At 43.1% G+C, this 16,963-nt stretch overlaps 1 protein-coding gene across 8 annotated transcripts in view; it reads right to left on the bottom strand.

Annotated features, from left to right (window-relative positions):
- KCND3 (potassium voltage-gated channel subfamily D member 3) overlaps positions 1–16,963 on the bottom strand; it is a 270,240-nt gene that overhangs the window by 28,827 nt on the left and 224,450 nt on the right. For all 8 annotated transcript variants that reach the window (XM_083508873.1, XM_083508875.1, XM_083508880.1 and 5 more), the window contains one exon: positions 2,403–2,504. In XM_083508873.1, the coding sequence (XP_083364999.1) occupies positions 2,403–2,504 (102 nt within the window). The remainder of the gene's footprint in view (positions 1–2,402; positions 2,505–16,963) is intronic.

The following is a 16,963-nucleotide window of genomic DNA, read 5'->3' as shown; positions in this document are numbered from 1 at the left end:
CTGGATTTGTTACTTCATGGTTAGAGGGGCCCTGCATTTTACTCTGACAATGTTGACTATGTGTTGTACCTTTTATGGGCTTTAAAAGCAGGAAGCATCTCTTCAGCTTGAACGTAAGAATGGTATCCCGACCCTCTCAGCATGAATTATTGGAAATGAGAGCTGTAACACACACTATAGGTGCTACAGGGATGCTTCTAAAAATGGTCCTGCATAGCATGTGATTCCTATTCTAGCTGCTCTATTGTCTTCTGCAGTTTATGAAGGAACTCACTACAAGCTGAATTAATGGTAACTTAAACTTTATGCATGATGAAACATGGGAGCCTGCACGTTACTTCTCTAGCCAGATCTCCAAAAGCTGGCTTCCTGGGGCAGAGCTGTTTCTCTTGAAGGGGCCACATGTCAGACATTTAGTTGATAATACATAAATTACAGTTGCACAATGGAGAAATAGATTGGAACCACATGGGAGAGTTTGTGTGTTTCACCTGGTGCTGGTGCGAGCAGCTCCAGGTTCTCTTGACCTAGAGTGGGCTCCCTACCCTTCCCACATTGAAAGCATACATTTCCCTCATTCTTTGCAATTTTTAACACACCCTCTGCACCGTTTCCTAAGCATGTGGAAACCCCAAGGAGGTTTGTGCCAGAGTTTGTGCCAGAATGAAAGGAAAACAAGCAGCTGGCTTCTGCAGAGGGAATGAACAACCTCTTAATGGCCATGGTGCCCTGTGTTTAGGCAGAATTCACCTCCCACAGCAAGAGGAGTGGGCCAGAAGGATTAGAGAGTGTGTTGCATCACAGTTCATTGGGCTTTTCAAACATCCAAGGTCTCCATGCCTTGTAAACTGCTGAGCTATTAGCACCAGCCTTGGCTGTTGGCAGAGATGTGGAGGTCCACATGCACATCTTCATGTTATGGCTGAGAACACTCACCACAGGAAGGCCATTCTCACTGGCATCCCCATAGCAACCATAGTAGGTGCTGCTTTGATCCTAAGCTCCCTCGATTTCAAAATAACTGAACCTCCAGTTAAGTGTTCTCATACTCATAGTGTCAGGGCAGGCTGTGGTGCTTACTAACAGGTGTAGCGATTGCTGTGTCAAGCATTTTCTGTTATAATGAGGCCCACGTGTGACAGATCAGATGAGTGAGCAAAGACACTCGAGCTGTGCATTAGGTTGCCTCCATTAGGCAATTTTCCTTGACTGAGAACTGCTTTTTTTTAAAAAACAAAATCCTTGAAAATGTGTTAATACTTGCTTTGGCCTTGATCGGGCTTAATATAACAACCAGCTCATACTGATGTTACATCTGCTGAGAAATCTGATGAACTTCACACTTTCCTCCCTTTCATTAAGTTACTAAGATTAGCTTCAAAATACTTTGCTGTTAGACGTGAAACAACCACGGTGATAGGCAGTTTGTGTGGGTAATGCTAGGAGACATTCCATCCTGCAGGACTGAAACCTTCAAGTCCTCGTTGGCTGGAATTTAAACATCTGCAGTTGCTGCTGCTTTCTGATATTTTCTGTATAGCTTGCCTTTGGTTCCCTCTAGATTTTGTTGAACTCCAACTCCCAACAGTCTCAGATGTATAGCCAATGGCTAGGAATGTTGGGAGTTGTGGTCCAAGAACATATGGAGGGCCACCAGTCTCTGTACCACTTCAACTACTCCTGAGTCAGAGTACAAGCTGCTCCTCATGCCTATGCAGCATTTAACCATTTCTGTAGATAGTATAGACCAGGCATCCCCAACCTTCGACCCTCCAGATGTTTTGGACTACAATTCCCACCACCCCTGACCATCGGTCCTGTTAGCTAGGGATCATGGGAGTTGTAGGCCAAAACATCTGGAGGGCTGCAGGCTGGGGATGCCTGGTTTAGATAGCTTGTCCATCCTTAAAAACACACACACATACCCCAGAGATCTAGCTCCCTCTCTAGACAGCCCGTTTCATTGCTAAATTGCTCTTGGAGCTAAAAAGTCCTTCTTAATGTAAAGCCTGATGCTAATGTTTTCATAAACCCTGATGGGGGTCCTATCATTGATGTAAGTTCTCTAAATTTACTCCAGCAACCTTTACACTAGTCTAAATATATTGAGAATACCAATCACAGATCTGGATTATTGGTACTCTTTGTCTTTCTGTCAGCATTAAAGCACCAATCCTGTGCTTTCCACAAAAAGCCCAGTATGCTTCCATTGCAACTCTTTCCTTTTGCAATTGTATTCCAGCTACCTACATTTAGCGCATACAGTAAAATTATAGCATAATTATAGCACAGCTCAAGCCTGCCTACGATACTGACATAGGGAGCGACAATGGAAGAAGAAGAAGAAGGGGTGGATATGCTTTCAACATTCCTCTGAAAGGGCTTGCTTTTCCTGTACATACCGTCAACTCCAGGGCTTCATTAAGGAGGCCATTGCGCTTACTGTGAAGGTAGGCGTTGGAGCTGCCAGTCTTGGCCACACGGATCCTGGCCAGCCGGGCTTTCTGTGGAAGGAAGCAAGGTGGGGAGTAGGTTAGACTTTCATCTATATATCAACCTTGATTTCTTTTGTGTGAGTGATGACCATGATTTGTCTTCAGTTTTTGTTGCTTTAGAAGAGATATACTTTTCATCATACTGTACTTGTTGACAGTTTTATTATTTCCTCCTTTTTTAAAAAAACAACAACAACATGTGTCTTACTAGTTTTACTTTCTGAAAGAAGGGATGTGGGTGGTGCTGTGGTCTAAACCACTGAGCCTCTTGGGCTTGCCGATCATAAGGTCGACGGTTTGAATCCCCGTGATTTTTTTTACCTTACTTTCTGAAAAGGAAAAGCTTTGTTATTTATTTTTTTAAAAACTGTTTTCTATTCATGGAAGAGGAACATGACTGAAGCAAGGAACCAGGATTTCCAATGAAACCTAAGACTGTGTGTTCTTCCAAAATTCCAGAGGCCAGATGTTGGGAAGAGCTGGGTTTGTATTCTGAAAACTATAGAATCCTGGATCAGCCTTGAGTCTCAGTTGTGCTGTGTATTTAAAGCGGTATCATACCACTTTAAACAGTCACATTGAAAGTTCCCAAAGAATCTTGGGAACTGTAGTTTGGTAATGGTGCCAGAGTTGTTAGGAGACCAGTATTCACCTCACAGAGCTACAATTCCCAAAGTTCATTGGGAAGATGGATTGACTGTTAAACCACTGAGAGAATTGTAGCTCTGTGAGGGGAAGTTGGATCTCTTAATAACTTTCAGCACCCTTAGCAGACCACAGTCCTCAGGATTCTCTGGGAGAAGCCATGGCTGTTTACAGTGGTACGATAAAGTTATAGTGCAGATGCAGCCTTAGACTCATTGGATGACCTGGGTCAATTCAGTATCTCCTAGCTTTATTCTAACGTTAACTTGGAATATTGATGCCCTATCTCAAAAGGTTATTAGGGAATAAATAAATGAAAGCATTTTCTACATTTATGGTACAGTCTTATGCACACTAACTTCAATTAGTGGCGCTTACTCACATGATAATGCACAATGGGTCGGGCTGTAACAGCACAAACAATAGCATGTGCATTTTATGTATTTTAGGGTTTTGACCCATTCTTCACTGTAAGGTCGCAGGGTGGGTTACAACAACAACAAAACCAATAAAAGAAGTAAAACATTTGATATACAATTATAAAAACAAGTAAAACAATTCCAAGTCAAAGCAGCACAGCATAGATTAAATGAAACAGAAGAGGAGGGTCACATGAAAATGCCTTAACTATCAAAGACGAGGGTGGAAACAGTTAAAGAGTAGCAGTGGCACAATCCCTTTCCTAGGACCATCAGAAACTCCCAAAGTTAAGAGCCATCTTGTTCTTGCTTCACCCAGCAAAACATATTAGGGTGGCCCTGTTTATTTTTCTACCCTTCTCTTCTTTAACATCCTGTATGAGGAAGACTTCTGTGAAACTAGAAAGGTATCTCAGTATTTTGTGCCTTTCAGTTGGTCATAATAAAAGACATTCCATGGCTGCTGTTTAGGTTCTTTTCTATATGGACCGTTGTTGTTTTTTTTTGTTGTCGTCATAACTGAATCTATTTTTCATATTTTGATTATTCTAAGACACCAATCACTCTTCTTTTCCCATACATATTAAGCTTCGTTTTCTCCTGAAACCCATCCAGCAATTTAGTGGGAGAAAAGTTAAACTGTGTTTCATTGTGCTTTCAGTAACTAGCTCTGATGCTTGAAATCTTTTGTGAAACATTTTGAATTCAGCAGCACCTTTTTGGCACACAAACTGTGCCAGTGTTACCAAGGTTACAAAGCATCTATCTCTGCTGATTACGGAAAGAAGGCTCTCTCTGTATGAAGAGAGGTCAGTTTGTGTGTCCCCCTGAAATATACTTGAAGTCGAGTGTGGATTTCATGCTCTTTATTCAGCTCATAGTAGTGAGGAATGAAAGTTCCCCAAAATATCTGCTTTATATACATTATTTACACAATGGGCCGCACGTGATTGGCTAATTCTGGGATTCTCCTGTAGGCCAATCAGGTTGCAGATTCACTTCCACCTGGAGCTGGATTGGGTGGCTCCTGCAGACCAATCATACTGCTGCATTGTTCTAGGACCAATCAGACTGCTGCATTATGGACCCTATTGTTCTAGGACCAATCAGACTGCTGCCTTTTGGATCCTATTCAACTCAGTACATAACACTCCCCCCAACACACACACACACACACACACACACACACACACACACACACACAATTAACTGGTGTCAGATCTGGGTGCCCTCTCTCCAATAATTGCATATAGAGACACTTACTTTTGTGGGGCAGGAGAATGAGCAAGTTATTCACAGAGTAATTGACATAATGAGAAACAGCAAACAAAAGTCATTATTTTAAGAAGCTGCTATAAGACCAGTGTTCCATCTAGCTTAGTACTGCCCATACAAGCCAGCAGCTTTTTATTTAGCAGCAACAACTTATTGGTCAATTTTTACACAAAAAAGGTCTGTCATTAAGTTACAACATTTTAAAGAACATAATCATGGATTTTATGTGTGACAATGATACGATTGATATCAACAGAACAGTTAATTAAACAGTCTGTGAGCATTTAGAAAAGGGATGCTGTGATTATTAAGACCCAGCATGGGTTTCTCAAAAATATATATATATATAAAAATATATAAATATAATAGAGTTACAAGCTGGATGGATCAGTGCAATGCTGTGGATGTAGTGTATCTTGATTTCATTAAGGCTTTTGACAAAGTCTTCCATGATATTCTTGTGGAGAAGCTGGTAAAATGGGACAAGGTAACCTGTTAGGTGGATTTGTAGTTGGTTGACTGACCAAACCCAAAGAGTGCTCATTAATGGTTCCTCATCATACAGAAAAAAGTGGCAAGTAGAGTGCCGCAGGGTTCCGTCCTGGACCTGTTGTTCAACATCTTTATTAGTGACTCGGATGAAGGAATTGAGGGAATGCTCATCAAATGTGCACATGACACCAAACCGTGAGGGGTAGCTAATGGCACAGAACATATAGTCAAGGTTCAGTATGACCTTAACAGAATGGAGAACTGAGCCCAAATTAACAAAATGAAATTAAAAAGGGACAAATGTAAGGTTCTACACGTAGGGTACACAGGCTTCTTGTATGACTTGGCTGACTAGCTTGATCCACTATTTGGGTGCCTTTTACGTTGTGCCTGTTTCCCCCCACTCATACAACTAGGTAGCTTTAAATTCTGGACTTAATTGCCATAGGAGGAACAGCTTATGAATATTACTTCACTTACCTCAAAGTTAATCAACTCAGCCTTGGTAAATTTGGGTGTTTGCATTGCTAAGTAGAACCCTGCCCCCAAGGTCCTGCTCAGAGGGCACCCCTTGATCTGTTGAGGACTGCACAAAAGTTGTCCTGTATTGGGGTGTGGATAGGCTTGTTGATCTTTTGATACTTTTAGATTACGTGTAAGCAGTAGGCAGAGTACACTTTGTCCAATCCATATTCTGCATGTGACCATACTGCAGCCTTTGCCAACACCTTCCAGATGTTTTGGAGTACAACTCCCATCAGCCCCAGTCAGTGCTGGTTGGGACTGGGGGAAATTGTAGTCCAAAACATCTGGAGGGGGTTGGCAAAGGTTGTAATATACTCACATGCACCAGGATCCTGGAGGGAACCAGAATAATGAAGGCTGGTATATTATATGCTGCCTATGAAACTCAACTCTCAGAAACTTGTCACACAGCCCCTAGTTCATCTTTCCTTTATTTGAAATAGCTGAGGTTTAAACAAAGCTGTTAAGTTAATTTGCAGTTAACATAATGAGGCTGTGGGTTGCATTCTAACTCATTTCCATAGACTACCTACTGGAGTTCAGCTCACTGTACTCACCCACCCCCAGCAGCTGAGCTTCCATTATAAGGGGCTGATTGCTTTTGATTTCTCAATGCCCTCTATAGTCAGAGACCCACAGGACAACCCAGAATATGCTTTTGAGAGGCTCAATGTACTTGTCACACTCAGATATCTTTCACATGCAGTCAGAGCTGAATGGCAGCCACTCTTCTGATACAGTCCCATGTGTGCTGTGTGTGAACAATGCAGGTTACATGGGTCTTAAGCATGCTGCGTGTATGGAAAAGACCTACAATCTGCCCCACCATTCACTTACAGCTGCGGCCACTCCCCAAAAAGCTGCTCATGAAAAAACAGCTATCAAATGGCTGGTTAAACAACAAAAAGATTAAATTAAAAATAACATTAGCCCAGGTACATTTTTGAAAAACGATAATTAAGCAGAATTCTAATTTAGCCCTTTAAATACTAAATAGGTCAGTGTGTCATACTTTTTATTTGTCCAATTCCTAGCAGAACTTGTCTTGTTTACTTCTGTGTTGAATAAAGACATTGGTAAAATGTAGATATGTTGGGGGAGGCAGAAACTGGCTTTCCATTGTAGGGATTAAAATGGCCTATTTTTGACTGCTGGACACCAGGGCTGGCTCTACCAGTTGGAAGAGTGAAACAGCTGCCTCTAGTAGCAGATGATGCTTGGGAGGCGCTATGCCCCGGAAGTGGAAGCGCCACAGCAGAGTGAGGCTGTCGCAGTGAAGATCAGGTAGGAGCTATGGTCCTGCCCTGTTACGTACTGAGTTGCATAGGATCCAAAATGCAACAGTATGATTGGTCCTCGAACAATGCAGCAGTATGATTGGTCCGCAGGAGCCACCCAATCCAGCTCCAGGTGGAAGTGAATCCACAACCTGATTGGCCTACAGGAGAATCCCGGAATTAGCCAATCACGTGCAGCCCATTGTGTAAATAATGTATATAAAGCAGCTATTGTGGGGGAACTTTCATTCCTCCTCACCACTATGAGCTGAATAAAGAGCATGAAATCCACTCTCGACTCCGAGTATATTTCACGCCTCCATATTTCAAGCTAGCCAGTGTGGTGTAGTGGTTAAGAGCGGTAGACTCATAATCTGGTGAACTGGGTTCGCATCTCCACTCCTCCACATGCAGCTGCTGGGTGACCTTGAACTAGTCACACTTCTCTGAAGTATCTCAGCCCCACTCACCTCACAGAGTGTTTGTTGTGGGGTAGGAAGGCAAGGAGAATGTTAGCCGCTTTGAGACTCCTTCGGGTAGTGCTAAAGTGGGATATCAAATCCAAAATCCAAAGCTTGGGCTCAGGCTGCTCTGCGCACTACTGCCAGCCCGAGTTGGGGAAAGAGGCGTACAGGCGCGGCATCCCTGCCTGCCCACACACCTCTTTCTCTGGCTTGGGCTGTCCTCTTTTATGTTCTTCAAGATACAGCAATCCTAGACAATACACAATATGCTGAGCCCAGTGTGGTGCAGGAGTAAAAAGAACTGGGGAGGAGCAAAGCAGCTATGAGCTTCTCTCCAGTAACCTGCATATTTGTGTAGTAACAGTAAGCCATAGATACTGGGGGGGGGGGGGGAATACGTCCACATTTGATTTTTAGTTACAGGGCTGAACAGAATCATAGTGACTAATGCAAGTATCACGTTCAGAATAGACCTCTTTAATCAAACAGCTTTTAAACTTCTGCTAATTTGCCTGGATGCTAGATTGCTTTTCTTCATCTATGAAGAATTGTGTACCCCCGTACCTAATTTCTCATCTTGCTGTGCACACTTGCAATACTTGTACTGCATGCCATAGCAATAACTTCCCTTTGATTTGTTTTGCAGTCTGTTCTCGGTGCACATTTACTCGGAAATAAATCCTACTCAGCCGAACAGAGCTTCTGCCCGCATATATGTGCAACAGGTGTGCGGCATTTCAGCGCAATCTATACCATCCATACATACCCAGGCACTGATTTCAGTGAGACTTTCTCCAGATAAGTGGGTATAAGATGGCAGCCTTAATTGCCTAAATGTCATTAAAGGTAATAATTATACAGTTTACTGCAAAATAATAAAAATTGACTACACTGAACTGTGCTTGCCAGGGTCCTATAGCACTCTCTTCCCTTTAATATGCCATGCCAAAAAGACACACAATGTAGCAAGGGGTAAATAGCTGCTATGGACACTTCTGAACATAATGAGCCAAGAAACATTATTAGTGTTTATGCATCAGTGAGTCTGGCACTCTATTAATAAGAATTGTTTAACCTTTTGAACTCTAACGTACATACACAATTTCTCAGGCAATTATGTGTCTCGAATACAGATTGGTCTCAGTTCAGTTACACGAAAGAAGCCAAAAGTCAGCTATATGTGGAGCTTCAAGGTACACCAGAGAGTCATGAAATTTGTTATTTACGGACAAGGATCAGCAACATGGTGCCCATGGGGCCACAGAGGCTCTCCTTGGCACCCACAGGGTCCTCTCCCCTTTTCAAAATTAGACTTGAAAGAAGCATTCTATTGTAGCCAATATAATAGGTTACAGTGTGTGCTCTGTTGCGGTGTGCACATGGTGTCCATGACAGTTTTTCTGGTTTGCAAATATGCTCAAGTATCCAAAAAGGTGAGGAATGCTTGCTCTAGAAGCTAATGTTGAGTGTTCTGAAATAAGGCACATTTTTGTCCTGCTATGTGCTGTTAGCTTGCTATATTATTTTCTAATAGTATCATTCTAATAGTATCATTTTTTTTTAAAAAAAGGAAACGTTGACAGCTATGGCAAGGTGGCCCAGAAGGACATCATGGTCCATGGTATCAAAAGTCACCAAGAGGTCCAGCAGATCCAACAAGGACACCCACACCTACTCTAGCTCCCGACGTAAGTCATCCACCAAGGCAACCCAAACCATCTCTGTCCCATAACCAGGCTTGAAACCAGATTGAAATGGATCTAGATGATCAGCTTTCTTCAGAAACCCTTGGAGCTGAGATGCTTAGCTGAGATGAAACTCTTCAAAAGATGTCATCATCACATTGTTAAGGTCATATCAATACCCCCCCCCCCCGCTGAATCACCATTTAAAAAATGTTTGGGTGCATTTTCCCAACATGATGGTTGGAACTTTTATGCCCATTCTACAAATGGAAAATTTGCACACACAAAAAGGCATTAAAGCATGCACACGCACACACGACACAACACATCAGACTATGCACCATAGTTTTCATTCTGGTTCTAATCTGTTGCTATCTAATGGGCTACATACTGTAATGCTAATCTAGTGAATAAATCACTTTCTATGGTGAAGGGCACAGAAAGATCACTCCCGCAATGACAATCAACTTAGGTTCAGTTCCAAGGCCATATTATGAAAATGAGGAGCCACAAATAATTGATGTTACCACTCATGACCAATGTTTAGAGGAGGTATTATTATTTTCAACCCCTTCCTTCTTACATCTAATGCCACTCAGGGCAGGATTTTCACTCTAATCGTAATCATAGATACGGTATCTGTATTTTTACAGTACTTTAGTATTTGGGTGGGTGCCGTTTTGAGCATACTTTATCATTTGCAAGGTAGCTGTGGGTGGTGTATGTCTTTTCCTTTCCAACAAATGTTTCTCCAGTGCTCTGCAACCTCCTAGCTGCCTGCAAGTCCTGATCTGAAAAAGCTCCATGGGAAGATTCACCTCATCATAGCTTTCCCTCTTCTTAAATTGAAGCAACAGAGCATCACATATCGGTATGCTTGTTCTTTTGGTTTTTAAAAGAAACCCTTTTCTTTCTTTATCCCCTTAAAAAAATATGTACATGTATATGCCACTTTTTAATCTTTTGAGCCTCAAAGCAGCTTACAATAAAAACAATCAAAGATCATGATAAGAACAAAATTGCTATAAAAACACACAGTAAAACAGTAGCAGCAGAATTTCAAAAATACAAATGACAGTGGCAAATCCATTACTAAGGGTTCAAATTGTTCTGGTACAACAGGTTAGTTATGAAGACTTGTTCCGTCTTTGCATGTGGGGGTGGGGCTACTACTGCACACTGAACATCTCATACATTCAGACTTCAACTGAGCTAAGATTCTTCAGTAGCTCTTTATGAAGCTAAGGGTGAATTCTAGATAGCCATTGGGCAAAGTTTTATCATAATGGGTAGTGTTTATGTACAATGTATAACTTAAATTATTGGCTGCAAACTTTCAGCAGAGATCAGGTGCCAAACCTGGTGATTTGAGTATCTGGGAAATCTGTTATTTTAGCTTCCTCCGTACATTGCCTTCCAGATTTGGTAATGTTCATGTCAACAAGCTGTAGTCTCCTAGCAACTTTCCCTGCCATTTCCACACTAACAGCGTACTTGCATCTATACACACAGTGATGTGCTCATCGAAGGGATCAGGAGAGGAGAAACAGCTGCACCAAAACAACATCCAAAAATAGGGTTTACAGGCTCTTATCACACTAGCATTTGTGAATCACCGCCACGAGGTATTGATTTTCTTCAAGGCACATGCAGCCAATCAACCAATATGTTTTTCAGCTTCTACAAATCTCTTTCCCAGGAATATCAGGTCGCACCGTGGCCTTAGAAATCAGCTCAAATGACTCAAAATAAAACAAAGAACAAACCTAATCTTCAAGGTGTAACATTATGCTCCTACTGGGATTCTGTGTGAATGTACTGTGTTGAAACCAGATTTGAATATTTCAGTGGGGCACCATGACTGGAGATTATACTATAGTAGAAGATGCTAAAGAGTAAGAGGAGGAGCAGAGAATACAAAGGAATGCAATGAGGCACATGCAAAGTGGCCTGCAGCCACGGCTTCTGCCACCCCTTGCCTGCAAGGGCGCCCAGGCTGCCTCAGCCCACCGCCACCGCCTGGAAGGTCACCCAGGCCCCTGCCCACCTGCCCACCTGCCCACTGCCAGCCGCCTGCTGCTCTCTGCTGGTATGATGAGGCCAATGTGCCATGAGGCCTCCGTTGAGGCTTACTACAGGCACAGACGTACTTCTGGCAGTGTGGCCAGGCTTCTGGAAGTACGTCTGCAGCCACAGTGGGAAGCCTCACAGTGTCAGAGGATGCTTTGGCCTTGTCGTGGTGGCAGCAGCAGAGAGCCAGCAAAGGTAAGGCAGTGGAAGGTGGGTGCAGCCTGGGTGCCCTTGCAGGTGGTGGTGGTGGCAGGCCAAAGTGGTCTGGACAGGTTTGTAGGCGGTGGTGGTAGGCCATGTCATGCCGCATTGCGCACACATCTTGGGGGAAGGTCTTTTCTGCTGCCTCAACTTTTGAGGGGCTCAGCCCCCTGCCAACAAATATTGAAGGGGCGGAGGACACCTCGGCCCTGTAGAGTTGGCGCCAGTGGCGTGATTACACAGCCCAGGCAACATTTATCATGATGCCATCCCATTCAGTACATCATCCCTGGCCAGCAACAACGTGACTGATCTGGGAAGGAGAAAGAAGCAAGAGTGGGGTGGTGGTGGGGGCAATGGAGGCAGACAGCCCTGAACAGGGTTAAAGAAAAAGTAATAGAAAGGCTTGTCTCCAACTTGATTATACTCAGAAAAGACCACGGAAAGTAAAGAACCCAAGTTAGTCATGCCCATTCATTTCAATGGATTAACATTGGATGCGACCCTCAATATATTAGAGACATATTTCTGTTCCATCCAAACTACTATCTTCAATGGGAAAACTGAAATTGGGACAGCCCAGCAGAGCTCAGGTTTGCAACACCTTTACTAAATACAAGGCTTTTCTCTGCTGATTCTCTCCAGACCCCCCCCCCCCCACTGGTGAATAAGCATCATCTGCATAATTGCCCCAGACACTCACATCAACTATTTCTGTAGCAACTGCCAGAGCGTAATTAAGTAGTTATTGCACGTTAATGTGCAGCCAAGGGCAGTTTTAAATTTACTGTATGGGTCACTAAAACATGCCAACTGCAGGTCATCTAAAAATGTTCTGAGATGTAATTTCTTCTTTTTTTGCCAGGGTGCACACACAACTTTGAAAAAAACAGAGAGATGGGGCTTAAACTCATTTAGCCCGAAAAGTATCTGCTAATTTTCATCAAACTGCAACGATCAGAGGCTTCTTATTATGTGACCCCTTTCCCTTTGGAAAGGAAAAGATCTCCAGCTTTAAAAGAGAACTGTGTGCCAAGAAGACGAGGGATGAAACAAATCCCCACATTTTGCTTTCATTTATTTGCTAAGATTTCTTACTAGATTGTCACCTGGGTGATGTGAACAGAACTTTTGTGCCCCCAATTATGAGAAGGTGCTTTTGCAGCCTGCTCTCCTGTTTGTGGACTGCTCTCCCCTGGGAGGCTCACCTGGCACCTTCATGACATATCTTTAAGCACCAGGCAAAAACATTTCTCTATAACCAGGCCTTGGGCTGGTTAACATTCTATGGCTTGCTCACTGCTGCCAGACACCACCTGCTCACTGCCTGCCCACTGCTCTCCACATGAGCTGGTGGAGGTACGGTGGTGGAGAGTGTGTAGGTGGCAGTGGAGGGCAGGTGGTGGTGGTGGCAGCGGGTGGGCAGGCAAGTGGCAGGCAGTGGGAAGTGGGCGAGTGGTGGCGAGTGGGCAAGGATCTGCACTGAGGCTTCCCTGTGTTGGTTTCAGAGCCTCCACTGATGGCAGCCAAGCTTTCTCCAAACCCGGTACAAACCTTGGTTTACAACCATAATCCATTCCAGAAGTCCGGTTGTAAACCAAAACGGGTTGTAACCCTGGCGCTTTCACCAATGCCCCCCCCAAATGGGTTGTAATCCAAAAAAATGGGTTGTAATCCAAAAAAAGGGACACGCACTTCCAGGTTTGATGTGGTTGTAATCCAAAACAGTCATAATCCAAAGTGGTTGCAAACCAAGGTACCACTGTATTAATTCATCCCAAATTCCTTCTATTTCTCCCCACTTTATCCAAGGATAAAATATGGCTGTGGCTGACTTTGATGAAGCAACAGCTGCCAAGCCATAGGAGAAACCAAGGAACATCAAGGAGAATGTAGACCACAAGGAGATAAGGAGTAAGCCACAAATCGTGAACATGCTTTCGTTTCCTGTTCTGTTCTCACAGACAAAGATGTGAAGAAGAAGCTGCTGCTGCAGAGTGCCTTATTGGTACATGAGAACATTAGCACGTAGGGTCCATACTGCACAAGGCACTACTGCCAGACTTAGAGAGAACTGGTTTCTTGCAAGAAAGCAGAGCAGAGGAGAAGTCTAAGACATCAACATGTGCCTTCAGTGGTCATGATTCTTTAATGAGCAAACTGTGAGAAATGCACTACTTTTATGAAAAGATGTACAGAAGCCACATTCTTCAAAATGAGTTACAAAAGAAATATCTAAAGGAAATACGATGCATGTTCATTTATGTACATGCACCCGATAGTTATAAGACCATCTCCCCTTCATATAATTATGAGGTATTCTCATAGAAAGCCAGGAACATTTGCAGATAATTTGATTGCAGAAAGAAATAATGAGGATGAGAGTGTAGTTCTTTTTAAATAAGGGGGGAAAATCATTTAGAACTTCTTCATTAGACCGCTGCATTTGGCCTGGGGGCAGAGGGGAAGAAACCCTGATATCTGCCACTGTAAAATATTAAATATAAAGGATGCATATGGAAATTCAATTGGCTAGAACTCATTATTTTCCTCTATAATTTGATAAAATGACTGAATGTGGCTACACCTCATTGTGGATCTAACTGCATTAGTTTCCAAAGATAAAAGATTCCCTTCTCCTCTTATGTGGAACTTCTTTTTAATCTTATTTGCCCTTGGCCCTATTAAAGCAACTGATTGTCACTGCAAATGCTGTGCATCATTTCATCTTCTTGAACACAGGAGAACATCATTTCCAATCTATTTATAGAACAATGCACAGAATATGGAACTCAAGTAAGCACAGGATAGACAAGACGATTAGAGAGACAGATAGCTAGATTGGAGCGTGTCTAGTCACGTTTTGAACTGACTCAATCCCTTTCAAATGGATGGTAAAATCCCTCCCATCAGGCTACTTTTAAATCTGAATTAATCAGATTAACACATATTCATGAGGATAAAGAAACTTCACACATTCACGTTGGGGTAGATATTGTCTCTGTGTGATGTTTCATCACCATCCAGAATGGTGCAGTTGCAAAGCTGCCACACACCCAGTACTTTACTGGTCCAGAAAAGTCATATTGGGGTAGGAAGGTAAGCTATACTGTGGTCCGAACAGCTGGTAAAAGCCAGATAGTGTCAGACTCGACCTATATAACCCACCAGGTTCCACTCTGCCTCCACTCCTGCCCACCAAATTCTGCTTTGGCTGCACCGTCAACTTGCTAAATTGATTACTGATCGTACTTCGGACCTGACACCGTTCTATCAACCCATTCAGAAAGCCGCTACATTTTTAACCACATTTTGTTACTTTGTGAATGTGGAAAGTGAAAGCATCCACTCCATGCTAGAGACAGCATGCTTTAGTTACTATAAGAATGAACTACTGCAATGCACTCAGCATGGGGCTGCCTTTGAAGAACATTCAGAAACTGTAACTTACCAAGGAAGTAGTAGCAAAATGCTGGTCAGAGCTAGTCATTAGTGCCATGAAACAGGTTCACTGGCTTAAAATGGGCCGGATTCAACTAGCAGGTCCTGCTAGCAGAAGCCTGCACAACGACTTTCACTAGTGCAAGAAGGCTTCTTTCCTCTCTCCCTGCACCCCCTGTGCCCCCTCAATTGGCTCTGGAGCGAAGGTTTGCAAGAACCCCCGGAACAGCGATGGGATGTCAGAGAATTCTGATGAAAACAGAAAAAGGAGTAGAAATGTTCACTTATTCATCCCATGTCTGAAACAGATATGGTTATGAGTTTGTGGCAGGGGTGTGTGACTCCCCATAATACCTGGATTTAGTAAAAATTATAATTACTCAAGGTTTGATTAACCAAGCTTTGCCAAATGCTGAACCCCGCCCCCCCCCGGATTTAGTTTATGTTAACAATCCAGGCCAACTTGGCATAGCTGCTGAGATGCGCCATCAGCACGGGACAAAGTCTGGCGATGGCCCTTGAAAGAAACCATCAGAGGGCAAGACTGCCAGCTGTGTTTGTGTTAGTGGGCAGGGACAAGAAAAGGTTTAGAGTTTCAGCTCAGAGGAGAGGGAGGACTTACTGGAGCAGGCAGCAACAAAAGGACAGGCAGCATGGCTGGTTTGCAGACCTAAGCCTGCTGCTCCTAAGGGAGGAGCAAAGAATCATTTTTATATGTGAATGCTGGTAGTCTCAGGTTGTAAATATGTATAAAGAAACCATATTCCATAAAGACATTACAGTCTCCACTGTGCCTATTTCCGAAGGAAGATGAATGTAAGGTTCCAGTGGGAGGCAAATGGCAGCAGAACAGAAACATTGCAGCATGCAATGAATATGCGGCAGAATGGAAAATGATGCTTTCTTACATCCCTACTTTCACCCCACTCCTTTTAAAGTAAGAGCTTCCTGTGGATATGTGTGCCTTGGATATTACTTTCATCATAAGCTGTATACAAAATCCCCCCCCCCAAAAAAACTGTCAAATATTACAAAGCTCCTACTTGAGTGCCATCTTTCTCTTTCTTTTTCCTGTGCCCTGGGTTCACAGCATAGCTATTTTGGAGACATATTTATGTACTTGTACAAAGAAAAGCCCTAAATGACCTCGACCCAGTATACCTGAAGGAGAGCCTCCTTCCCCATTGTTGAGCCTGGACACTGAGGTCCTCCTCCGAGGGTCTTCTGCTGGTTCCCACACTGCGAGAAGTGAGGTTACAGGGAACGAGGCAGAGGACCTTCTTGGTAGTGGCGCCCGCCCTGTGGAACACCTTCCCTTCAGATGTCAAGGAAATAAACAACTATCTGACTGGCAACATCTGAAGGCAGCCCAGTATCAGGAAGTTTGGAAGTTTTTAATGTTTGATGTTTTAGTATGTTTTGATATATGCTGTGAGCTGCCCATAGTGGCTGGGGAAACCAAGCCAGATGGGTGGGGTATAATAATAATAATAATAATAATAATAATAATAATAATAATAATAATTACAGCAAGATAGGCAACAACGAAACCATGTCCACTTATGGAAAATGGAAATCTAAAAGATCTTTCACATTTATCATCAAAACACTCCAGTTGCCATGGTGATTTGTTTCACTAGCCTATGTTTCCAAATCACAGTGTTGTTACACATCTTCACTAGAATGGCTCCTAATTGTCCTAACTGGGGGTTAATGAAGCTTGAGCTGTTTATGTATGCCAAACGAACAGGCTGCTATAATAGAGACTTAGCAGGGAAATGTCTGAAATTGCCTTTCTGGTTCTCATTTTTGGTTATGCATCATGCTGATCTTGAGTCGAACAATCACATTTACACAAAGGAAAGGAGCTGGCTCAAAAGCCATCTGCGTAGTAAAGCAGATCTGATTCTGAGGGAAGCTCTGCAGTTGGAAAACATTTCATGGGAAGCAATATGCGTGAATTCAAATACTCTG

This window comes from Podarcis liolepis (genome assembly GCF_965112155.1).
Source record: "Podarcis liolepis genome assembly, chromosome: 6".
Classification (NCBI taxonomy): Eukaryota; Metazoa; Chordata; class Lepidosauria; order Squamata; family Lacertidae; genus Podarcis; species Podarcis liolepis.
The sequence above is the reverse complement of the archived record's forward strand: the minus strand, read 5'-3'. Positions and strand labels throughout refer to the sequence as shown.